Source organism: Schistocerca cancellata, chromosome 7, assembly GCF_023864275.1.
Source record: "Schistocerca cancellata isolate TAMUIC-IGC-003103 chromosome 7, iqSchCanc2.1, whole genome shotgun sequence".
NCBI classification, from domain to species: domain Eukaryota; kingdom Metazoa; phylum Arthropoda; class Insecta; order Orthoptera; family Acrididae; genus Schistocerca; species Schistocerca cancellata.
The window spans coordinates 184,947,479-184,975,341 of NC_064632.1; the positions used below are offsets into that span (position 1 = coordinate 184,947,479).

The 27,863-nt window shown below is 39.2% G+C and overlaps 1 protein-coding gene across 1 annotated transcript in view; it reads right to left on the reverse strand.

Moving 5' to 3' along the window:
- LOC126091960 (uncharacterized) overlaps positions 1 to 27,863 on the reverse strand; it is a 387,115-nt gene that overhangs the window by 211,120 nt on the left and 148,132 nt on the right. The window contains exon 4 of the mRNA XM_049907303.1: positions 27,554 to 27,719. Within this exon, the coding sequence (XP_049763260.1) occupies positions 27,554 to 27,719 (166 nt within the window). The remainder of the gene's footprint in view (positions 1 to 27,553; positions 27,720 to 27,863) is intronic.

Sequence of the window (27,863 nt, forward strand, 5' to 3'; positions counted from 1 at the left end):
TACAAAGTAATCCAGCAATTGTGTGTTGCATCTGAACCCAGCCATTTTATGAAATCTTAGTTTACTTTCTTCTGTATTATTTTTCTATCAAATTTGTTGATCGATATCTGGTTTTCTATAGTCCTGTGCTACAGAATCCTCCTGTTACAAGTCATAATAAGTAATCTTGCAGCAGATACCTTCTTAGGTACGTCTCTTGAACTGCTCAATTTTTTAATATCTTGGTAGACCAGTCGGAGGTGTAGCCTTTCTCGAACTGCCTTGTATTCACTAATTCTGAAAAAATCGGCAACTTTGAATTTAGCTTTTTGTTCATCTAATATCTTGATTGCTTTGTACACAACAGAAAAAAGGCTGTTATCTTTCATATCAACAGGTCTCATATTGATTTTTCTATATTTTGGTTAACTGAACTGACTTATACCAGATGTTTTAGCAGATTAGCCCATTCAGAAAAACCTTGTGGAATGAAATGTTTAAACATCATTCCTCTAAGAGTTCTATTTAATCACTAAACAACAACAGTTTTCAAATTGTTGAACGACAAGTAGTGATTAATCTATGTCTTTTCATTAGCTTCCTTACCCGTCTTTGTAAATGATTTGAATCCTGAAACATTTTCTACATATTTTGCTTAATGGATCTGCAACCCCAGCGCCAGCAGCAACCCATGCATATTTTGTGTACACACCAATTACTTTTAACCAATATTTATAACCTGAATTGTATTTGGAATATGCAATCAGGTCAACGAGATCACCTTGACGAAGGTCATCAGATCTTTTTGTGATAACCTCCCTACTTACGTAAACAGTGAATGCTGAGTTATGCAGTTCTTCAGCTATTCCAGGTTTCATGCTGACTGCAATGATGCCAGCAACAAGAGTAACATCTCATTACAATTTTTTCTGTGTTCAACAACAAAGTTAATTTCACTCACTGGCATAAAACAGTTACATTTTTTTCATTGTTCAACAACGAAGCCCATATGGGAAATTTCGCAACTGATAACAATGCTGTCACTGTTGCAATAACTTTCTGATCATTGGTTTGCATTTATCGATATGCCTTTTCAGTCGGCGTGTATCAAATGAGAGTCATCCTTTTTCCACAATACTATGCACGTTATATTCTGGCAACAAGTTTTTAATCCACTTTACTTTTTCCAAACCCTTCACACAGACACAAGACGTAGGTGGAATAACTGTAGGAATACCATTCAGCACAGTTTCCAATGGTACATCAGCTAAGCTCATTCTGTGATGGCGGTGGTTTTCCATTAACCAATGTGCAGAGTTATTTTCAACTCATAGTAGAGTGTTGTCCACTGTAGAATGAAACCACCAGAAGCAACAATAAGCACCAGCCAGCATCTGACGTGCAAGTTCCTTCATGTTAAATTGTTTGTCTATGGTGTCGAATGCTTGACAATCAACCAAGACATTGTACATGATTCTGAAAAAAATATGCGAATGAGCAATCTAATACTAGGAAAAAAATCCATAAGCATGAGAGAAAGTTCTCTTTTACCTTGAGCAAGACGTATTTCTCCTGAAATATGCACACAATCGCAAACTGACTCACAACTTATACACGGTTTGCAAAGGCCTCCACAATCTAGAAACATGTTACTGGCATACTACTCAGCAACCGAAGAGGTTTGAAGGAAAAAAGGAAAACATTGTGACGTGCAGTATCACGTAAAATCAAACTCTGTTTGTAGGTAATAGAAATGTGCGTTTCATTCTTACCTTGAGTCTGTTTTCCGATAGATAAATGATCAGTTGTGGCTATCAAGGCTTATTATACACCCTAACCAAGATGGTGGCACTTTCGGTCAAGAAATTGCAAACTCCTTTCATATGTACAGCATTAACTCTATAGTGTAAAGGGATACCTCACTACCCGATTGGTTGAATGTGTCATGTCTGTAAAAGAATCATGAATAACCAGACAGTTTGCTATTGTATTATATTGCAATACTATTTTCATTTGCATTTCAATTATCGTATCAATGAGAGATGATGTGTTTCTTCATATTTTTGTGAGCATCAATTACATAGAATGCTGGAACACTATACGTCTCACGGGGTGGATTTCCCTCCCCTTGGTTTTCTCTCTCCATAATAAGAGATTGAAAATTGTAATACATTTCGTACAGTGGTGCAGTATTCTTCGTTCTAAAATCGACCGAATAGTACTGTTTAGGATATTTAGAGCAATTCAGATATACCTTCAAGTCTATCATGTCTGTAGCGTAGAATATGCTGCAATCACAGGAAATCGAATTTCTGCTTGTCTGAAAAGCTAAAATAATATCTTGCTGTTTCGAGCACATTACTGAATTTAACTTTCTATGTCCATGTGCTAATTTCTGGTGCAAAACATTCAGTTAAATCCCAATGATGGAATGCTTGTAAACTTAGATCATTTCTTAAGATGTTCCTCAATGATATTTACTCTTACTTGGAAACTCGTATTTCTGGCAGTTCACAGTAAAAATTTTCGATTACAATTTTTGATTTGGTGCCTGCATTATTTGAGATAATGTATTTAGTATCTTCTCCGCTGTGAATCAGTACAAATTCATGGCAAACATTTAAAACAGTCTTCCTGTAATTCTCTGTGAGCCCACACAGCATGCTGAGTGGGATACAGAAACCAAAACGTCCACCGCCTGCAACGAATTCCTTCAGTTCATTTCTCATTCACAACCAACGTTCTATAATACGATTACGTCATTTGGCATAAATGATGCATATCCTCTCATTAGCATTCCAATTTCTGGACCATGCACATGATTAATAATTTGGTTATTCAAACAATACTGAATTTCTGAAAACAAATGAACTGCACAATATTTATTTATGTCGATATCACTAGCTTACGGGAGTCCTGATTCATCAAGAAGCCTTCCTTCACTATACAGATGACTCTCACACAGCTGTAGATAAGAGTTTTCATTTTGTATCAGAATCAGTATGGAATAGTTGTAAGCAAAAACCGATTGACTTATGATTTATACTTGTGACACTCAAAACGAGTAACAGTCATAAGGAGAATTTTTTCTCTCACATTCTTCTTCTTCTTCCGCTTCTCCTTCTCCTTCATCCAACATAATGTCAAATGAGAGCTCACAGAGAATGATTATAGTAGTATTTATAGCACTATGTATCCTAAAGATGATAGTATTTGTCAGTTGTGAAGAGTAAAGACATTCCATCCCCATGAACCATAGCCCTTGCCGTTGGCGGGGAGGCCTGCATGCCTCAACGATACAGATAGCCGTACCGTAGGTGCAACCACAACAGAGAGGTATCTATTGAGAGGCCAGACAAACATGTGGTTCCTGAAGAAACGCGGCCGTCTTTTCAGTAGTTGCAGGGGCAACATTCTGGATGATTGACTGATCTGGCCTTGTAACATTAACCAAAACGGCCTTAAGAAACTTCCTGGCAGATTCAAACTTATGCCGGACCGAGACTCGAACTCGAGACCTTTGCCTTTCGTGGGCAAGTGCTCTGTCAACTGAGCTATCCAAGCACGACTAACAGCTTAAATTATGCCAGTACCTCGTCTCCTATCTTCCAAACTTCAAGGAAGCTCTTCTGCGAACCTTGCAGAACTAGCACTCCAGGAAGAAAGGAACGGCTGAAATCAATGGGAAACTACAGCCGTAATTCTTCCCGAGGGCATGCAGCTTTACTCTATGATTAAATGACGATGGCGTCCTCTTGGGTAAAATATTCCGAAGGTAAAATAGTCCCCCATTCGGATCTCTGGGTGGGGACTACTCAGGAAGAAATCTTTATGAGGAGAAAGAAAACTAGCGTTCTACGGATTGGAGTGGGGAATATCAGATCCCTTGATCGGGCAGGTAGGTTAGAAAATTTAAAAAGGAAAACGCATAGGTTAAAAATTAAATATAGTGGGAATTAGTGAAGTTCGGTTGCAGGAGGAACAAGACTTCTGGTCAGGCGAATATAGGGTTATAAATAGAAAATCAAACAGGGATAGGGCAAGAGCAGGTTTAGTAATGAATAAAAAATAGGAGGGCGGGTAAGCTACTATGAACAGCATAATGAACTAGTGAACGCATTATTTTAGCCAAGATAGACAAGAAGCCACGCCTACCACAGTAGTACAAGTTTATATGCCAAATAACTCCGCAGATGACGAAGAGATTGATGAAATGTATGATGAGATAAAAGAAATTATTCAGATAGTGAAAGGAGACGAAAATTTAATAGTCATCGGTGACTGGAACTCGATAGTAGGGAAAGGAAGAGAAGCAAACGTAGTAGGTGAATATGGATTGGGGGGAAGAAATGAAAGAGGAAGCCACCTGGTAGAATTTTGCACAGAGCATAACTTAATCATAGCGAACACTTGGTTCAAGAATCATGAAAGGAGGTTGTATACATGGAAGAAGCCTGGAGACACTGGAGGGTTTCAGATAGATTATACAATGGTAAGACAGAGATTTAGGAATCAGGTTTTAAATTGTAAGACATTTCCAGGGGCAGATGTGGACTCTGACCACAATTTATTGGTTATGTACTGTGGACTAAAACTGAAGAAACTGAAAAAGGTAGGAACTTAAGGAGATGGGACCTGGATAACCTAAAGGAACCAGAGATTATACAGAGTTTCAGGGAGAGCATAAGGGAACAATTGACAGGAATAGGGGAAAGAAATACAGTAGAAAAAGAATGGGTAGCTTTGAGGAATGAAATAGTGAAGGCAGCAGAGGATCAAGTGGGTAAAAAGACGAGGATTAGTAGAAATCCTTGGGTAACAGAAGAAATATTTAATTTAAGTGATGAAAGGAGAAAATATAAAACTGCAGTAAATGAAGCAGGCAAAAAGTTTGATCGACAGCAAATGCAAAATGGCTAAGCAGGGATGGCTGGAGGACAAATGTAACGACACAGAGGCGTATATCGCTAGGGGTAAGATAGATACTACCTACAGAAAAATTAAAGAGACATTTGGATAAAGAGAACCACTTGTATGAATATCAAGAGCTCAGATGAAAAACCAGTTTCAAGTAAAGAAGGGAAAGCAGAAAGGTGGAAGGAGTATATAGAGGGTCTATACAAGGGCAGTGTACTTGAGGGCAATATTATGGAAAGGAAGGGGACGTAGATGAACATGAAATGGGAGATATGATACTGCGTGAAGAATTTGACAGAGCACTGAAAGACCTAAGTCGAAACAAGGACGCGGGAGTAGACAACATTCCCTTAGAACTACTGACAGCCTTGGGAGAGCCAGCCCTAACAAAACTCTGCCATCTGGTGAGCAAGATGTAAGAGTCAGGCGGAATACCCTCAGATCTCAAGAAGAATATAATAGTTCCAATATCAAAGAAAGCGGGTGTTGACAGATGTGAAAATTACCGAACTATCAGTTTACAGATGAATGGGAAAACGGGTAGAAGCCAACCTCGGGGAAGATCAGTTTGGATTCCGTAGAAATGTTGGAACACGTGAGGCAATACTGATCCTACGACTTATCTTAGAAAATAGATTAAGGAAAGGCAAACCTACGTTTCTAGCATTTGTAGACTTAGAGAAAGCTTTTGACAATGTTGACTGGAATACTCTCTTTCAAATTCTGAAGGTGGCAGGGGTAAAATACAGGGAGCGAAAGGCTATTTACAATTTGTACAGAAACCAGATGACATTTATAAGAGTCGAGGGACATGAAAGGGAAGCAGTGGTTGGGAAGGGAGTGAGACAGGGTTGTAGCCTATCTCTGATGTTATTCAATCTGTATATTGAGCAAGTAGTAAAAGAAACAAAAGAAAACTTCGGAGTAGGAACTAAAATCCATCGAGAAGAAATAAAAACTTTGAGGTTCGCCGATGACATTCGTGTCTTGAAAGAAGGATATAAGATGAACATCAACGAAAGCAAAACGAGGATAATGGAATGTAGTCGAATTAAATAGGGTGATGCTGAGGGAATTAGATTAGTAAATGAGAGACTTAAAATAGTAGATGACTTTGCTATTTGGGGAGCAAAATAACTGATGGTGGATGAAGTAGAAAGGAAATGTAGACTGGCAATGGCAAGGAAAGTGTTTCTGAAGAAGAGAAATTTGTTAACATCGAGTATAGACATAAGTGTCAGGAAGTCTTTTCTGAAAGTGTTTGTATGGAATGTCGCCATGAATGGAAGTGAAACATGGACGGTAAATAGTTTAGACAAGAAGAGAATAGAAGCTCTCTAAATGTGGTGCTACAGAAGAATGCTGAAGCTTAGATGGGTAGATCACGTAACTAATGAGGAGGTACTGAATAGAAATGGTGAGAAGAGAAATTTGTGGCACAACTCGACGAGAAGAAGGGGTCGGTTGGTAAAACATGTTCTGAGGCATCAAGGGATCACCAATTTAGTATTGGAGGGAAGCGTGGTGGGTAAAAATCGCAGAGGGTGACCAAGAGATGAATACACTTAGCAGATTCAGAAGGAGTTAGGTTACAGTAGGTGCTTGGAGATGAAGCGGCTTGCACAGAGTAGAGTAGCGTGGAGAGTTGCATCTAACCAGTCTCTGGACTGAAGACCACAACCACCACCACAACAACAACAACAACAACGACAACAAAGACATTATACACTTTCTTCTTCTTCTTCTTCTTCTTCTTCTTCTTCTTCAGCATCTTCTTATTCTTCTTCGTAGTTATTTTCCTCTCTAACAATGTAACATGCTGCCTACGCCCATTATGGTCCCTTAAGTGTAATCGAACAGTTGATGAGGCATAGGTGGAAAGATAGATAGAAAATATTTGGTGAGATGAAATTTAAATGATGAGACAGTACAGAGGGAAATTTGTTACAATATTGTAGTAACAGGGAGGGTGATTTGTTACAATACAGCTGTAACGTGGTGGGCGGTTTGCTAATTTTGTTGTAAAAGGACAAGATGTTATAGTTTCGCACTCTGAAAATTCGACACACACATGGAAAGTGGGGCAGCTAGCAGGCGTCCCAGAATAGAAGGAATAAATGCAATAAAATGGGGTGCAGTTTCACTTACAAGGGGACCGTATGAACTTTCACTCATCGATTTGATTCATATCGACAGGAGGTGTTTGGCATGATTAGGCTTCGACAAATGTAAAGAGAAAGAAGCATCGCTCAACTGTTTTCGAGAAAATAGAGTTTAAAAATTTTAGCCAGGGGCATATACTCTGTACAATCGCTGATATTCAAGAGGTCCACAGCCGAGCGAGTGAGCGCTTAGTTTCATACTCGCGAGGTGTCTCGATCGGATCTCACTGGTGGTACTTTCGTGATTTTTATTCCACGTAATTCTAACAACAGATTTATTATAACTGTGCAAATTATCAATATCTAGTGAATCATTTATTATTTTCATAAGCTCTAGCCTGAGAAATCGGATTTTTCTCTAAAATTTTCAAAGTAGTTTTCCATTGTAACCGCATTCCTGCAGGTGCATTCCAATTCACCATACACCTATTTTTCCGATTTCCGTACAGGTACAATTCGACGCATCATGAGTCCATTTTCCTAATGTATATCCAGGTATGGCACGACTCACTGTATATCACAATTTCCCCGAATTCCTGCAGGTAGTGTATACCTGGCATGTACTGTAATTATTCAGTAAAGAAAATGATACAATGGTGTCACTGACCTCGTAAAGTTAGATGTATATAGCAAAAATTATTACAGTTGGTTCGAGACTCAGTTTTGCAACCTGTGTATTTCATCAAGTGTGTAAAGTTCCTTGTATTTTCTTACCAAGCTCTTGCACAGTGATTTTACTTTAACGAACGAAAAAAATTCTTCCCACATCTTTTTATAGCTACGTGTTGTATCTCTTTTTCTTGACTGTGTCGCCTAGAATTTGAAATAATGAACTTTTCTTCTCATCATTGCTTAGTGAGAAGGACCAGACGTAATTTTCTTTCATTTGCCACTGTTTTCTTGTTACAAGTACAGCTGCGATATAGTACAGTTGACGTCTTTATCATTTAGCTGCGACATAGTGCAGTTGTCTTTATCATTTCTGTCATACAATAACTTTTCTTTATTATTCAGAAATGACTTTTGGTGTAGCAGCTTCACTATTGCTCACGAAAATAGCTCAAATACTGTAAAATGGTATTCATAAAACTTCATCTAATAACCTGTTTTTAATGTGTAAACATCTACAATGTAATGTATTGTCTCACAGTAATTATTCTTAGACATGGAACGTTTATGCTCAAGACACAGAAAATTTTGGATTGTATAAAAGTAAATTCGTTTTTATTTCTCATTTGGGATCTTTTAGCCTTTGTTAGGACGAGTGTCATAATTTCAGACATCGACCCATGGCAGCCGTCATACACTTAAATGATACTTATACTCGCCCCCTCACCCTCTGCCATAAGAAATACTAGCGTTCTTATGTATTATGGTAGACAGCAGCTATGTCTCTTACGTATCTATACTTTACAGAGATTTTGATGAGTTACATGTATGAATGTCTTTACATATTTTAAAATTTTACTTACATCTTTGTCATGTGGACCAGGGACAGGAAAATCATCTTTCGGGACCATTTCTTATAACTAACTAGAAACAATGTGAAAGAAAATTGTAGGAAAATAAAATAGTAACTCCGGACATATGTCACTGTTTCCAAGTTTAAACACTTATATCATACAGTTTACACATTGTGCTCAGTACAATGTTTATCTTCTGCAAGTCTCCTTATTTTCATTCTCACCAAATCGCTTTTTGCATTATTGTTGTTTGCCGTGCTTTTCCAACTCTCATTGTTGGGTGCGATCTCTCCGCTCTCAGTATTGGTTGCCTCAGCGATGCGAGCGTCTAGCAACTGTGACCGGTTTATGCGGCTTGGTGTTTTGTCACCAATGGGTGGTTTCCGTGCTAAGAGGTATGATGGCTTGTGTGGAATTACAAAGCCAAAGAGTACCCAACACACTGCATATCAGGCGCAGAATTCTGTCTGGTAAGTATCAAGATCATCCTCCTCTTCTTTTATTGTCATTGTCTCCTGTGCTCAGGAAGTTCCTTAAAATGTACATTTGTTCGTTGTTGATGCGCTGATCAGGAGTTTTTTCTAACGAGACATCTCTTTTCTCTTACATAGCACTAACAGCATTTACCTACGTGCCTTTTGATGTAGCCTTTGCTTATAACTTTTGATCATTCACATTTTTCGTTAGTCTTGAATATTAATTTCCTATGAGTACGCTATAGTATATTATATACACTACAATAATTACAATCAAAATAATAATTTCAACACAATTACATAGAAATTTAGATTTAAGAACACACGTATAAAAATACTACTATAATTCTACATTTCTATCTGACAGGCAAGGACAGGTTTCCCCATCCCAATGGTCACATCTGCGTGTCATCTCAAGGTTCTGTACCCACAAAAGAAAAATTAACACACTTATTTACATCCATTGTATTTAACTAAAGAACATACAACTTTATATGAAGTTCACTATAAGGGACTATATACTACAGAGATTAAAAAGAATAGAAAGGATTGTTATTCACAAAGGATAATAAATCTATTTCAATATGAAGTTACTTCACATTGTCATCTGGGTTATCCAGCAATTCGCTTCACCCATGTGGCGATTTGCAGTATATTTTGATATTAGATATTCTTTTGGGTTGCAATGTAATGTGTGACATACATGTTTCTTGTATCTTTCAAAGGTGTATGTCACTAATAAAGTTGTTTTTATTTTTTTTTTTAGTTCCTGTTTGTTGAACAGAAGTATCATTATTAATATGTATTGGACGAGTTCTCATATTTTCGTTGTACAACCGATTATTTGTCTTTTATCTACCGATTCATCTATTGTAATATAACTGTTGATGTGTTCAGTGTTTTCACCAAATGTAGCTAAGGCAATCTAAGACGATTACATATACTCACTTTATTTTATAACTTCTCGTCATAACACTGTATAAGATTCACATGTGTCACATTTGTGTGTATGTGGTGGTATCTAATGTTTAGAGTACATTAGGAAGTGGCATGGCCTTTCTGGTTCCTTCAAGACTAAGGTAAAATACTCCTTCTGCCTCTACTAGTAGCCATATTTGTTTTTCCATTGACAGGTGAATATACTGGTTCCTTAATCATTATTTTGTCATCTATAAAACACTTTCATACATGAAGTTATAACTGCATTACAAGCAAGGCCCACCACTGGTACCTCAGCCTTAATCAAATACTCTACGTAGTATCCATTTTTCTTGGCAGTTGCTTATTTCAGTATCATACTGCATATCAGATTTTAGTTGTGGGTGTAATGCTTACCTTAGTTTTAGTTTAGTTGTTAACTTTGGCTTAGTGAACATATTGTATATACCTATGCGTAGTTAATTCGGAGTGCATAAAGCAGTACATACATTGTTGTGTATAGGTGTATATATTCATATATGCTTCTATATATCGTGTAGCTTAACATGGTACCTGCTGCATCATATTCTAAAAATATGCTGCACAATTTATGTACATTGATTGCCTCTCATAAAATATTCCTAACTCTCATCATGTCGTAACATAGTATTGTCCTCTATGTATGTCTTTTATTTAGCACTCACCTCCAAATAATGTAAGATCATAGCAAAGTTACAAATTACATACATAATTTTCAGGTACATTCCCTAGTGATGCAAACTGGATCTTTATCCACATACCTTCCTACAGGACAACGCTCGTGATTTAAACTTATTATTAACCACTCTACCTTTTATTCCAAGCTTAATGAGTTCACATCTTCTCTGAACAAAGTTCTTCATATGTTCATGCACATACAGCGCTTTGATCTTTCCCAGTTTGAGATATGCTAGTAAGTAGCATCCTGGATGTGGAATATCCATTACAAGGAAAGGTCCTGATATATAATACTTCCCACTCCTTGTTTACTTTTCTTTTTGAACTCTATTAGATTTTGGATGTGTGTAACAATATATGATCTCCTATTTGGGAGATGTAAGTCCAGCCTAAAGACTCTTGTCACACTTGGCCTAGCTTTTTTATTTTGCTTGTTCACTCAGAATAATTGTAGCTTGTCTTATTTTTTCTTTAAGTAAAGATTCATGCACTGGTATAAGTGGGAAAGGTTTTGACCACTCATCAAGTTCATTTTTCCCTAACATTAGTTTGGTCAGTATAAACCTGTATGTGAGTGTGAGTAATTATGAACTATGTGTTGAAAAGGAACCACATACACTACTCATTTTGTTTACTTTCTTGGTATATACTTCCTAATAAAGCGATTAAACTCTATGCATAAACATTCAACTGGACTTGCTTCTGACAGAAACCGGAATTGTAAAATTTGTTTTATTTGTAGTTCTCTGGGAAAGGGTTTCCATTAAGAATTTGTAAAATACGATGTATTGCCAGTTAATATGGGCTTAGGTTTACCTATTCTAAGAAATTAGTACTTTACTATCTTCCTAATAACTCTATTGGTTACAGTGCTTCTGATAGCATACAAACAAACACATTTTGTGAAGACATTGAACATAGCAAGCAAATATTTGACACCTCATCTCCCTCAAGGAAATGGTCCAGCTGTGTCATGTCAGACTAATTCTAGTGGTTTTGTTGTAAAGCTTTGACGTAATTTATTCTGGCGAGACCAGTTCGAGTGTACGACCTTCCTATATATGATACACATTTTTATTACTCTTTGCACCTGCCGATGCAAATTTGGAGAACAATTATACGACACAGTTTTCTCACCACTCTTCTGTAATCCATAATGATCCCATGTGTGGTGTGTAAACCTAATAAAATCCGTTACAAAATCTTAAGATATACAGACACACGAATAGTTTGAGTCCAGTGCTCGCCAGTGAAATAGCACTTCTTGTATATTGTGTAGTATTTACTTACATTTCCATATCCCTTGTTACTCAGTTTCTCTTTTACCTTCCTCCAATGAGGATCCTGTTCTGGTAAATTGTCCATTTCTTGACACAGTTTTAAGTAATAGGGCCTATAATTCCTGCCTTATATATATATATATATATATATATACAGGGCTATTACAAATGATTGAAGCGATTTCATAAATTCACTGTAGCTCCATTCATTGACATATGGTCACGACACACTACAGATACGTAGAAAAACTCATAAAGTTTTGTTCGGCTGAAGCCGCACTTCAGGTTTCTGCCGTCATAGCGCTCGAGAGCGCAGTGAGACAAAATGGCGACAGGAGCCGAGAAAGCGTATGTCGTGCTTGAAATGCACTCACATCAGTCAGTCATAACAGTGCAACGACACTTCAGGACGAAGTTCAATAAAGATCCACCAACTGCTAACTCCATTCGGCGATGGTATGCGCAGTTTAAAGCTTCTGGATGCCTCTGTAAGGGGAAATCAACGGGTCGGCCTGCAGTGAGCGAAGAAACGGTTGAACGCGTGCGGGCAAGTTTCACGCGTAGCCCGCGGAAAATTGGCTCATGCCACAACTGGAGACCGACAGCGCCGACTTCATCTTTCAACAGGATGGTGCTCCACAGCACTTCCATCATGATGTTCGGCACTTCTTAAACAGGAGATTGGAAAACCGATGGATCGGTCGTGGTGGAGATCATGATCAGCAATTCATGCCATGGCCTCCACGCTCTCCCGACTTAACCCCATGCGATTTCTTTCTGTGGGGTTATGTGAAAGATTCAGTGTTTAAACCTCCTCTACCAAGAAACGTGCCAGAACTGCGAGCTCGCATCAACGATGCTTTCGAACTCATTGATGGGGACATGCTGCGCCGAGTGTGGGAGGAACTTGATTATCGGCTTGATGTCTGCCGAATCACTAAAGGGGCACATTTGTGAATGCCTAAAAAAACTTTTTGAGTTTTTGTATGTGTGTGCAAAGCATTTAGAAAATATCTCAAATAATAAAGTTATTGTAGAGCTGTGAAATCGCGTCAGTCATTTGTAATAACCCTGTATATATATATATATATATATATATATATATATATATATATATATAAGGTGCGACAATAAAGTAATGAGACTGTTCTGAAAAAATGTTGCTTACCATTTTAGTCAAGTTTAGTGTTATCTCTTACAAAGTAGTTCCCTTCTGATTGCACACACTTTTTCCAGCGCTTGTGCCATTGATGGTAACATTTCTGGAACTCATCTTCTGTAATATCCTCCAAGATACACAGCTTTTTGGACATCTTGTGTTGTTTGAAAATAGTGTCCCTTGACCGCCGTTTTGACTCCTGGAAATACAAAAAAGTCGCACGGAGGGATATCTGGTGAATAAGGTAGCTGTGGTAGTACTGAAATTTGTTTTGCTGTTAAAAATTGCTGTACTGACAAAGCAGAATGGGATGGCCATTTTTACACAAATCTTTCTCATATCAAGATCTTTAGTTATTATTAGACGAACGTTTTTCGACTGATGTTCAGTTCTTATGCAATCATTTTCATGGATAATCTTCGATCAGATCGTATGAGTTGACGCACCCTGGCCACATTGACATTTATCTGTGAGGTTGATGGTCATCCACTGCAGTCTTCGTCGTCAACATTCGTTCTGCCGTCACTAAACATTTTATACCAACGAAAAACTTGAGCTCTTGACGTAACCTCCTCTCCAAAAGCCTTCTGATTCTTACCGTAAGTTGTTAACACGTTTTCACCCAATTTAACATAAAAAGAAATGGCATACCACTGCGCAGTATTATGTAGTTCCATTTCTGTGACGAGAGACGCAAACATGTATTGACTTATTACAGCATAACTCACGACTGAGCAGTTGCATTGATGTGCTACTTGGACTAGAAGTAGCTTATAGATCAAGGTCAAAGATATTGTGCCTATGCAAGCCTGCAGGGTTGCCACATCTTGCAAAGAAAATCAGTCTTATTACTTTATTGTTGCACCTCCGAACAAAAAATTATACCTAATGCACTTTCTGGACTTCAACAAATATTAAATGAATTTACAGAGCTAAATGTAGAGATCTCAGATTTTAGAATCTTATTAATGCAAGGCGGCTATTATAGGCTTTATTACTTAAAACTGTGTCAAGAAATGGGCAATTTACAAGAAAAGGATCCTCATTGGAGGAAGGTAAAAGAGAAACTGGAAATGATTTTTATATAACAAGGACCAATGAGCAATTCACTTATGTAACAACTTGAAAATCAACAAAAAAAAGTAAAGCTCAGTGGTCACAAACTTTCATGTGTTTTCCACACATATAGTATTCGAACTTCCAATGGATCCATACTACGGCTAGTGCTTCGAGTTCAGTAGCCAACTACGATCTTTCACACTCAGTGAATGTTCAGCTAGTAAAAGTAATTATACAACTTGTACTCTTTACATCAGTCTCTCTAATTTGAAACAGATTAGCACTGAAACCCTGAAACAATTCATCTGCACTTCACCAAAGCTATTAGGTAAGAATTATGACAAAGTTTGACATGGATATACATTTTTATAATACCTGTTTTTTTTTTTTTTACAAAACACTTGTTCATACTATATGAGTAATTTATGTAACTGCTTTCTTCATGCTGCAGCTAAATAACCAGATGCATCACCCTTTTAACTGACAACATGCTGCGCTACTGGGATATCCAACACCTCTTCACTGCATTGTTCATTTATCAAAAGTATTTCAGGATAGATAAGATGAAAATTTACTTTATTGCTACTGATATTTCGATTTTCCTTGATCATAACCAAATTAATTGATAAAATCTCTTTATAAATCTGCAAGCAACATTTACCAGAACTCACACCGAGGTTTGCCTGAAATTGTCTGAAAAAGTCCATCCTTAGAATACAATTTACTATTAATTTCTCAGTCACAATAAAACTGAATTTGATCTTAGTATTATCTAAGGTAATAGGAGTGCACGCTTTCAACTTGACATTTGTGTCATATTTCCTATGGCTGTTAATATTTTGGAGTTATGGATAGGGAAAATGGGTACATACCTGTCTTTGCTATTGCATCAAACAAACGTATGGACAAAACGTTCGCAGACACATCTCTGCTCAGAATTGTATGTACTAGTATATTGCCTGCATTTGCATTTATCATCACTTGTACCACTTCCTCTTCATCCTTCCTTGTCTCATCGGAACATAACTCCTCTCTCAAATTGTGTTCCTCATCATACCTCAAAAAACAGATACATGCCGAATGAAATCCCCCCCCCCCCAAAAAAAAATCCAGGATCTGGTGGGCTAGCATTTTCCAGTGGTGACATCATAATAGTATCATTACTATTGACTGCCTCAACTATTCGAATTGGATGCTGATGAGAACTCCAGTTATTGCTTTGAAGTTATTTCCCCTTGTCTAACGTTGTTATTTGAGGCAGGGTTTGTGTAACCATTTGAGTTTCTATGGTAACTATTGCTATTGTTTAGATTGCTGTTAGAGGGTGCACCATGCCAATTTTGTCTGTTTCAGTTATTACCACTACCTTGCATTTTGGATAGCCAGGGTTGTTATATCTATTCCATACCCTTTTCTATACATTTCAGTTTGCTTTTAAAATTATGGCTATCAGGTCTGTTATCTAATATTACTGGGTGTTGCCACTTTGGTTATTGGTTAGTATTATTGTTCTGAGCTGCCATAGTACTGTTAAGAAAACAATGTGGAGAAACTGTTTCTTGTTTGCAATCGGCTCTCCTCATAAATGAGGTCAGTGTCATCAACTATGGATAGCAAACACTCTAAATCATTTTCTGATACAGTGGCCAACTTTTCAATATGTGCAGGTAGCCTACCTTTTAAAATTTAAGAGTATCTATAGTATCTACATATGATACAGGTTTACCCTAATAACAAGTCTTATTTCGACATTTTTCAAAATATTTTATTAGTCCACCTTGTCTATTATTAAATGGTTTTGCGTCAAAAACTTCCCGTCTGAGTCGTTCTTATACTCCAGGTGACCCAAACCTAACAATAAAAGTCTGTTCATATGGATCACACGTTTCAAAATACTCAGCTATGTCTGCAGCCTTGTGTGTATCCTGCTACGTAACGAATCTTTTGCAGTTCATCCCACCTACATGGTAGAATATCTCGGAAATATGTAATGAATACTACGGGATGTACCTTCTTTGTTTCCATAGAAAATACCTGGAACCGTCTATGACTTAAAAGGCTTTCGTCAGACAGGACAGTCGACAGGCAAAATTAATTATCATGTGTATGTGATATACTTGTGTTTTCAGAATGAGATTTTCACTCTGCAGCGGAGTGTGCGCTGATATGAAACTTCCTGGCAGATTAAAACTGTGTGCCCGACCGAGACTCGAACTCGGGACCTTTGCCTTTCGCGGGCAAGTGCTCTACCAACTGAGCTACCGAAGCACGACTCACGTCCGGTACTCACACTTGCCCGCGAAAGGCAAAGGTCCCGAGTTCGAGTCTCGGTCGGGCACACAGTTTTAATCTGCCAGGAAGTTTCATACTTGTGTTTTGTCTGTATGTCTTGTCTGCATACATCCGTCCTCATAAATGACTAGGTGAAAAACTGTTGTTATGCTTATTTATTGTTTTACCATTTGTCTTTTTGTTATTAACAACAAACGGTCCACTTGAACCCAAACTTCCTACGCCTATTTCATTACGTATTTGTTGAATAGCGTTCTTCAAATTGGTATGGAGTTCGTTAAAAATCTTATCTTCCCTTATGGTTAATATCCTTTCCACTTCTTCCATGTGAGTGCGATGTTGCTCTATCACCTTTCTGTAAGTGTAGTATCGATTTCAAATAACCTATCAGTACGATCGTTTAACTTTTGTGCGTCATTACTGATGCATTTGTGTTCTAATGTAAGAAATCCCAGATCCACAGATTTTTGTTGTTATTGATCCGGTAAATCTGACACGCTAGCTTGCACCACAGCTACCGTTCTTGGTAAGCTGTCATGTTCTATCCGTAACTGTTTTGCTTTAGTGTGGCTGAGCCAACTGCTGAGTGTTTTTCTTCTGTTCATTTACAAGTTCGGAAAATGTTTCATTAGACCAGTTCTAACTTTTGCTCAAAACTTCAAAATTCCAGTTTAAAGTTACTTGACATTTGTTCCAATGCTTTGACGATATTTGTTCAAACAGCTCATACATTTCTCAAGACATTGTAGGGCGAAACCGTCACCTCCAGATGTCGGTACGACAGGATTTCCTCCTCTTTGCTGTTGATCCTTTTCTGTGGGCGTTTCCTGTTCCACTATTTGTTAACTAAGAAACTTACAGGATGACAATTATTGAAAAATACGAACAAAACGCATATTAGTTACAAGCTACGGCGTGCGCACACTTTATTCAACATGTAAACGTCACTACAGATATTCGGATTTAGGTTATGATATGTTCGATATGTCTGCCATCATTGGCGATGATGTGGCGCAGTCGAATAGCGAAATTCTGCATGACCCGCTGAAGTGTCGGAACATCGATGCTGTCGATGATCTCATGAATGGCTGTTTCCAGCTCACCAGTGGTTTCTGCGTCATTGCTTTACACCTTGTCTTTAATCAAGCCCTACAAAAAGGAGTCGCATGTATTCAGATCCGGAGAATATGGCGGCCAATCGAGGCCAATGCCAGTGGCCTCTGGGTACCCCAGAGCCAAAATGCTGTCCCCTAAGTGCTCCTCCAGGACATCAAACACTCTCCTACTTCGATGGGGTCGAGATCCGTCTTGCATGAACCATATCTTGTCAAAATCATAGCCACTTTGTGCAGTCAAGGAATATTGCACCGATTATTCCGTGACTGGCCACTGCGCAACACACAAAGTATCGCTTTGAGGGTGAAGAGTCTTCTCGATCGCGAAATGCGGATTCTCAGTCCCCCAAATGCGCCAATTTTGCTTATTGATGAACCCATCCAAATAAAAGTGGGCTTCGCCGCTAAACCAAACCATGCATGCACATACGAAATCCTATCATGCCCCACGGCCAACGGTGAAGATTGAACGTTCTAACGCAAACCGTTCAGAAGTGATGACGATTTTATTTCATACAGTTCAATAACTGTCACCCTGTATGTGATTCACGTGAATCATTGCGGTAAAAGCTATCGAGTGAGAACGCGGCTGTGGACGTCGATCAAGACGGCCGCTCATAAGTTATGATTGTATCATCTATTTTCGACAACCAATTGTTTGTTATTTGTACTGATTTTAAAATCTGGTTACCATTTGTCCTACTTCCAGTGTTTTTTTCTTTGTGTTGCCGCAATCTCCAATGGCGACTAGTTATCAATTGCCGACACGTTCATTTCGTCGGACTGCATATTTCGTCCAGTTTTTCACTAATGTTGTTCCCTTCCATGGTACAATTCTAACAGTAAATTCTATATTTACTTAGAGATACTACTTATTACTGTGGATATGAATAGTCTACTGGCAGAATGGTTTCTATCTATACCTAGAATTAACAATATTATAAATGGCTACGCCGTCCGTCACTATATATAATACGCTATTCTAATAAATGAAACTTATCTGTACGATAGAAACAAAAACTATTTACCCAGAAGTACTAAGAACATACTTCCAAAAGAGTTGTACGTATTGGATGCAAATGTGCGTACTACGATTCAGTTGACAATTAATAACTGAATTTTTACTCTATTCTTCCAAAGACGACTATGTTCGTGATGTCTTGTTATATTCTGTAATTTCTCATCACATGAATGTATTCCGATCATACATTGGAAAGTTTTACATGAAATGGAAAATTATTTGCGTTAGTACACGTTCATCTCAACAATTCTGGAAAATTATATTCACACTATGTTGGTACTTCTATCATTCGAGGTCAAAATTCTCGCGTGATTCGAATGGCAGGCAAATAATTAGAATTTTATGCAGGTCCTGTTACGCAAAGGAGCCATTATACTGTAATTATTTAACGCAGATGATGATACAAAGGCGTGACTGACCTCGTAAAGTTAGACATCTGTTACAAAAATCATGACATTGGTTCTTAAGTCAGTTTTGGAACTCGCGTATTTCATTTCAGGTCAGTAAAGTTTCTTCTATTTTCTTACCAAACTCTAGTGCAGTGATTTTACTTTCGCGCATGAGAGAAATTTTTGCGATGTCTTTTGATAGCCATGATGTCTGATTTTTACGTGTAAATCTAGTGATGTGCTTTGTACTCCGATAGTAAGAGAAAGTGGGAGTGATTGTGAAGCCAAATTTCTTTATGTTTCAGAATAACTTACAATAACGGCACTCGTGTATAGTGAACAGCTCTTTCTCCAAAAGAATCTCATCGCTTCGAATTCTTCTGCAGTAATAACGCGATAACACACATAAATTTGAGAACATACGGTTCTGAAATGCTAGTGGAGAAACAACCCGTACTACCTGTTGTGAGTTGTAACGTTACCTGCGGGAATATGATTACAATGGGAAACTTTTTAAAATGTTGGAGAAAAATCCGATTTTTCAGTGTAAAATTTGTCAAAATAATAAATGATTCACTAGATATTGACAGTCTGCGCAATCACAATAAATTTGCTATTAGAATTACTTGGGAATTAAAGAAAAAGAAAGTCCTGACACCGAGATTCGAACCAGAAACCCTGCGCTTATGAAAGAAAGCGCTTACTTGCCCGCCTGTGGACTACTAGCGATGATACAAAATATACAGAGCCCGATAGCAACCGAAATACAATCGACGAAACTGATGCCAAAGCCGAGTTACTAAACACAGCGTTCCGAAATTCCTTCACCAAAGAAGACGAAGTAAATATTCCAGAATTAGAATCAAGAACAGCTGCAAACATGAGTAACGTAGAAACAGATATTTCGGAGTAGTGAAGCAACTTAAATCACTCAACAAGAGCAAGTCTTCCGATCCATAGCGTATACCAGCTAGGTTCCTCTCAGAGTATGCTGATACAATAGTCCCATAATTAACAATCATACAGGGTGTTAAAAAAAGGTATGGCCAAACTTTCAGGAAACATTCCTCACACACAAAGAAAGAAAATATGTTATGTGGACATGTGTCCGGAAACGCTTACTTTCCATGTTAGAGCTCATTTTATTACTTCTCTTCAAATCACATTAATCATGGAATGGAAACACAGAGAAACAGAACGTACCAGCGTGACTTCAAACACTTTGTTACAGGAAATGTTCAAAATGTCCTCCGTTAGCGAGGATACATGCATCCACCCTCCGTCGCATGGAATCCCTGATGCAGTGATGCAGCCCTGGAGAATGGCGTATTGTATCACAGCCGTCCACAATACAAGCACGAAGAGTCTCTACATTTGGTACCGGGGTTGCGTAGACAAGAGCTTTCAAATGCCCCCATAAATGAAAGTCAAGAGGGTTGAGGTCAGGAGAGCGTGGAGGCCATGGAATTGGTCCGCCTCTACCAATCCATCGGTCACCGAATCTGATGTTGAGAAGCGTACGAACACTTCGACTGAAATGTGCAGATGCTCCATCGTGCATGAACCACATGTTGTGTCGAACTTGTAAAGGCACATGTTCTAGCAGCACAGGTAGAGTATCCCGTATGAAATGATGATAACGTACTACATTGAGCGTAGGTGGAAGAACATGGGGCCCAATCAAGACATCACCAACAATGCCTGCCCAAACGTTCACAGAAAATCTGTGTTGATGACGTGATTGCACAATTGCGTGCGGATTCTCGTCAGCCCACACATGTCGATTGTGAAAATTTACAATTTGATCACGTTGGAATGAAACCTCATCCGTAAAGAGAACATTTGCACTGAAATGAGGATTGACACATTGTTGGACGAACCATTCGCAGAAGTGTACCCATGGAGGCCAATCAGCTGCTGATAATGCCTGCACACGCTGTACATGGTACGGCAACAACTGGTTCTCCCGTAGCACTCTCCATACAGTGACGTGGTCAACGTTACCTTGTACAGCAGAAACTTCTCTGACGCTGACATTAGGGTTATCGTCAACTGCACGAAGAATTGCCTCGTCCATTGCAGGTGTCCTCGTCGTTCTAGGTCTTCACCAGTCGCGAGTCATAGGCTGGAATGTTCCGTGCTCCCTAAGACGCCGATCAATTGCTTCGAACGTCTTCCTGTCGGGACACCTTCGTTCTGTAAATCTGTCTCGATACAAACGTACCGCGCCACGGCTATTGTCCCGAGCTAATCCATACATCAAATGAGCATCTGCCAACTCCGCATTTGTAAACATTGCACTGACTGCAAAACCACGTTCGTAATGAACACTAACCTGTTGATGCTACGTACTGATGTGCTTGATGCTAGTACTGTAGAGCAATGAGTCGCATGTCAACACAAGCACCGAAGTCAACATTACCTTCCTTCAATTGGGCCAACTGGCGGTGAATCGAGGAAGTACAGTACATACTGCCGAAACTGAAATGAGCTCTAACATGGAAATTAAGCGTTTCCGGACACATGTCCACATAACATCTTTTCTTTATTTGTGTGTGAGGAATGTTTCCTGAAGGTTTGGCCGTACCTTTTTGTAACACCCTGTATACAACCGTTCGCTCGACGAAAGATCCGTACCCAAAGACTGAAAAGTTGCACGGATCACACCAATACTCAAGAAAGGTAGTAGGAGTAATCCACTAAATTACTCTAAGCCATGTCTCCGCAGTATCCTTTCTTTCAGGAGTGCTAGTTCTGCAAGGTTCGCAGGAGAGATTCTGTAAAGTTTGGAAGGTAGGAGACGAGATACTGGCAGAAGTAAAGCTGTGAGTATCGGGCGTGAGTCGTGCTTCGGTAGCTCAGATGGTAGAGCACTTGCCCGCGAAAGGCAAAGGTCCCGAGTTCGAGTCTCGGTCGGACACACAGTTTTAATCTGCGAGGAAGTTTCATCGTATGCGAATATTATGCATTACCTTGAAGAGAACGGTCTATTGACACACAGTCAATACGGATTTAGAAAACAGCGTTCTTGTGAAACACAACTAGCTCTTTACTCACACGAAGTGCTGAGTGCTACTCACAAGGGATTTAAAATTGATCCCGTATTTCTAGATATCCAGAAGGCATTTGACACCGTTCCTCACAAGCGGCTTGTAACCAAACTGCTCGCTTATGGAATATCGTAGGCCTGAGACGTCCTGTAATAAACGCGAACGTTTCATTTACTGCCTACTAGTTGACTTCTTTGGCAAGGGCAGACGTTTGACAAATGAGACGTTTGACAAATGAGGCATTCGTATTCTGCAACAGAACAGTTGCCTGATGATGGTGTTGAAGTGAAAATTCGTAGCTGTGAGTCCCATGTAATGCCTGTTATCTTCCTTGGGATATTATTCACAGCTTCCACTTTTAGCTTTGTGAGATGGAAATTCTGCTTTTAAGTCAAGGTGCGACCAAGTACAACACACAAATATTTTCAATACAGTGAAGCATACAGCTGTACTCCATGCCTTGATACACATAGTGTAGGCTGTGCATGGCTTTGTTTAAGATGAAAAGCAGAAAGCTGAGTTATATTTGGGTCTCATTTTTTTTGTAATAAATGCTCTTCTTATTCAAAGCACCAGTGAGGTGAACGTCCAGTTTCTCTGAGAACTTAGTCTGAACTGCTGAAGCAAAATGATCGGCGTAAAGAAAACTACTGGTTTGTTCTGGGCTCCAGGAATTCTCTTTAGACGGATCTTAAAAATACCTGTAATTTTCTGTGTGGAAAGGGCAGGGCATCTGTCGTGTAGTACCGCATGGACTGTTTGATGTCCAGTGAAAAGTCTTCAAACAAGTAAAACAACATATATGTTAGACACTACAAATACTTGTGGCACTTTAGAGCCCCATCAATAAAAAGGGATGCCACACCACGCACCGACTGACTAAGATCTCATTCATCCACTACTCTTTTTCATCATGGATGTTCAACTGACTAGCAATGCATGTTACGAGTGTTGATGGTCCATGATTTGTAAATCTTTACGTAGAAGTGACTGTATATGCAGAATGGATGGTGTGAAAACTGTGTTTAGGAAACGTATGTTTCATGGAAAGCGACTTACCAAGAAAAAGAGGAAGCAGCTCGAAATGAAGAACTTAACATCTCGGCTGCAGCGTCGACAATTGGGACAGGCTTATTGTACAGATGCGTGAGTGATGTTGATATGGATGTCACTGGATTCAGGCTTATTGATTTAGGGTTTCTCTGACTGGATATAAAACGTTCATGTTCCTGTGTTAGATGTAAAAGTACGGAATGCATGACTGTTGTCAAAGAAAGAAGAGTGAGGATAGTTAGTGATTTTAAATTAATTTCTAATTCATGTGGCTATGACTTTTCATTTCCCTACTAAAAAAAAAAAAAATTAACACTGATACCTATGTATGCAGTTTTAAGTCTGTATATGCTCTGAGATGCCTTGGACAGGGTAGGGAAGGAGGTAAATTTTGTGTGGGTTTCTGAACATGCCTCCACCTTCTATAAGGTTTGAAAAAACAATTATGGAAATTTCTGATGCTGAACGTGATACCGCCCAAATTTCATTGAAGAAAGCAATGGGAGAATTTGTTGAAATAATAAAAAAGAAGTAGATGCTGTGGTAGATATTCATAACAGTGAATCTCCTACAAATGTTACTGACCTGTGCATTTCTGTGGATGGAAGCTGGATGAAAAGGGATCACACATCTCTATATGGTGTTGCATCTGTAATTGCTATTAACTCAGGTACAGTTTTAGATGTAGAAATTACGTCTAAGTACCGCCAGTTATGTTTAACAAGAAAAATGTCTAACGATGACAACAACGAGAAACTGTGGAAAGAAAAGCATGCAGTGGCACACTCTAAAAATTATAGTGCCAGGAGGGAGCATGGAGGCCTTTGCAGCTATGAGGATTTTCTCCAGATCTGAAAACAATGAGGTGACAGATATACTAAATACCTTGGTGACGGGGACTCCTCTTCGTTCTACATCTACATCTACATTTCTACTCCGCAAGCCACCCAACGGTGTGTGGCGGAGGGCACTTTACGTGCCACTGTCATTACCTCCCTTTCCTGTTCCAGTCGCGTATGGTTCGCGGGAAGAACGACTGTCTGAAAGCCTCTGTGCGCGCTCTAATCTCTCTAATTTTACATTCGTGATCTCCTCGGGAGGTATAAGTAGGGGGAAGCAATATATTCGATACCTCATCCAGAAACGCACCCTCTCGAAACCTGGCGAGCAAGCTACACCGCGAAGCAGAGCGCCTCTCTTGCAGAGTCCGCCACTTGAGTTTGTTAAACATCTCCGTAACGCTATCACGGTTACCAAAGGGCTGTAAAGGACAAAAAACGATACAATGCTACAATAGGAAAGTTGGGCCACATCCAAAAGCGTTTTGGTGGTACACATTGCCGCTTTCTGAAGGAGAAGAAAGGTGAAGTGCTTGAGGATGGAAAACCACTTGGAGGAAAACGTAGACTTACTCTGGAAGAAATTGATTTTCTTCTGTTATTTTATGGGAGCTATCAGGAAAAACACAAACAATTTAGAGGCAATGAGGCGTGCTGTGTGGCAATTTTTTTCCACAGACTATCCACTGACAAAACACAAATACATAATCTGTGTCCGAAAGACGATTTGTGTAAGTACAAGAGAAGAAATTCATTACGCCGCGAGAAGTTGAAAATGCACAACAATAAATTTAGACGTTTTCACATTGACACTTAATACAGGAACCGTTTATGAATGCAATGAAGCCCACATTAAGGTTCCTTGCAAACCCCGATTTACTGAGGAAAGACACAAAATGTCATTGAAAGCCACAGTAATTTAATTTGGATTAGATGCTCAAACTGGAAATTCTGTGGACTTGTAGTCCAAATAGGCGTCTATTGCAGCTTTATATTTTAACGGCGGAAATAATCGTGGAATTGAAGTGCCGAACGGACTTGGTATAGATCCAGGTGTGTTTACAGCAACAGCATTTTGCACAATCTATGAGAGCAGGGTCAAGGAAGCTGACAGATCACTGTCTTACCAACAAATACAGGCCAGGCAAATTCGAAGTGGAGACAAGAGAAACCTAGAGGATGAGGAGTATCAGTTTGGAGGATTGTAAAATTGAGGTAAGCTTATTACATCTAGAAGTATGAGAAGAAAGTCTTTGAACTCCATTTTCTCGGTATTACATTTTTTTTTGCATTATTAGAAGCTTTTTCTCAAAAAGTATATGCGCTAATGCTATGAAATTTTCCGGAGCTGTTCGAAACATGTTTGTCTTATTGGAACAAAAACATACGAGATCCTATGATTACATTGTGATTTTTATAGGATTTTATGTAGAAAAGAAGCTTAATTTTGCATGTGCAAAATTCAAATTATCTTAATAATACAGTTTTTACCATAAAATAATGATTGTAGTTCAATGGTCTTATAACTTTCTTACGACACTACAATTACATTTTCAAATTCATTCATTGATTAGAATTTGAGTTATGCCTTTTTATAAAAAAAGATAATGAAAAATTAGAAATTCAGATTCCTGGCAATATATTAATCATGCGTCTTTTATTATATTTCTCCGTTAAAATACATATGTTTTTATTCACACATACAAAATTTTAAATCTGTATATTACTAACAGTGGCTGCAATAATTTTTTAAAAAAGTGTTTACGTTTTCTGCTGCATCTCCCTTAAGGACTTCCATGTACACCATCCCACCTAACGATCAGGCGGCTATTCTTTTTAAATTTTGACGTGTTTCAGGTGATTGGGGTACTGCTGTACCCATAGATTAATCGTGGCTCTTCTTGTATGTGAGTGAAATACAGAAAAAGACTATAAGAAGATTACATGGACTTCAGACAGGCTGATGATGGCTGGTATTCGTATAGGGGACAGGCTGAGAAGATAAAAAAAAATTCTCTCTTGTTATCAAGATCAACTTTCACACATGTTATGATATTCTGGTCCTCCCCAAACACTCTTTCCAGTTCCACTGACAAAAGTACACAGATTTATTTTAAAAAGCATCGAAAACAGCGACTTCATAATTCGGTAGCCATGAACGTTAAAACTTTCGTGTGTATCTAAATAAATTCACCACTTTCTGCTCTATAACTTATCAAGAACAACACCTCAATATATTTATTCGTTCTGGATATATAAGTGTTGGACAAAAATGTGGAAAAACAGCGAGATATGCACGTTTGAGCATAAACGCAGGTGTTAGCCAAGCCTGCAGGTGGCACTGTTGTATCTGACAGCGAACGGCACCTGTAAAATGTCCTCGACAAGTTGCAAATGTCAGTTGTGGTCCGATCAGTGTTCTGTGTAGCTGTGAATGCATTATGCCAGAGCTAAGTGAATGCGAACGTGGGCATATGCTTGGTGCTCATATGGTGTTTGCTTCAGTAATCAAGGTAGCCGAAATGACTGGTGTTTCAAAAGGCACCTAACCGAAGATTTATACAGCTTACGGAGACAGCGGAAATATTATCCTCTAATTCACAACGCAGACGAAAAAGTGTGTTGAGTGATCGTGGCAGACAATGGTCGAAGACGGTAGTTACGAAAAATAAGACGATGGCAGCTGTAAAAGCCAATGCTGTACTGAATGTCGCACTCGCGAATCTTGTCAGCACCGAAACAACCCGAAGGTAGCTCCATAAGCAGGAAATTACAGGGCGAGCTGAATTCCAAAATCACTAATCAGTGAGGCAAAAAAGCCCATAACAGGAAAACATGGGGCCCAACTTAGACTTCAGAGAAACGGAAGAAACTCGCCGGCCGCAGTGGCCGTGCGGTTCTAGGCGCTACAGTCTGGAGCCGAGCGACCGCTACGGTCGCAGGGTCGAATCCTGCCTCGGGCATGGATGTGTGTGATGTCCTTAGGTTAGTTAGGTTTAATTAGTTCTAAGTTCTAGGCGACTGATGACCTCAGAAGTTAAGTCGCATAGTGCTCAGAGCCATTTGAACCATTTTTTGGAAGAAACTCGTTTGCTCGGATGCGACTTGTTTCTCACTGTTTCCAACTCCGAGCCTAGTTTATGTTGGTAAACGCCGTCTGACGCTTACTATGCAGAGGACTTGCTGCCAAGATTGAAACATAGCGAGGGTTCGGTGATAAATTGGGCAGCCATGTCGGTGTTTTCCAGGGGTTCCCTAGTTACTCTGCAAGGTCGCATTATTCCTAAGAATTAAGTGACCATTTTGGCTGACCAGGTTCCTACCATGGTACAGTATTTGTTCCCCAGTGGTGAAGCTGTGTTCCACGATAACAGGGCATCTGTTTGTACAACTCGCATAATCCAGGGCTGATTATGTGAGCACGAGAACGAATTGTCTCGTCTCCTCTGTCCACAAACATCACCAGATCTCAATGTAGTCTACTTTGAAGAGAAGTAGAACTTGCCACGATTTCCAGGAATACTAGCTTAAGATTATCTTGAAAACGGTACAGGACCTGTATTTATCCATTTCGAGACGACTGAGAGCTGTTTTGAACGCCAATTTTCCTACATCGTATTAGAAACGAACTCTGAAGAAGAGAGCAGCAGGCAGCCAGACTGACCTTTTCATGATACCCGACACGGGTGGGCTCGTTGGTGGCCTGTACGGTGACGTTGCAGGGTGCAGATGAGGCTTCGCCGCAGTGGAAGTCGCAGTCGGCACTGCGCATGCGCACAAGCAGGTCTGGGACATGGCGCCTTATATCCAGCACCAGCACCACCGTGCGGCTGCAACAACACAGCAGTCATCTCGCTCTCCTTGTTGCTTCTTGCTCTTTTACGTCACATCTAACAAGATCGTCTACACGCAGTTTATAGCTAGCAAACAACCTGCTAACAATTCCGCACTATACAGGGTGGTCCATTGATAGT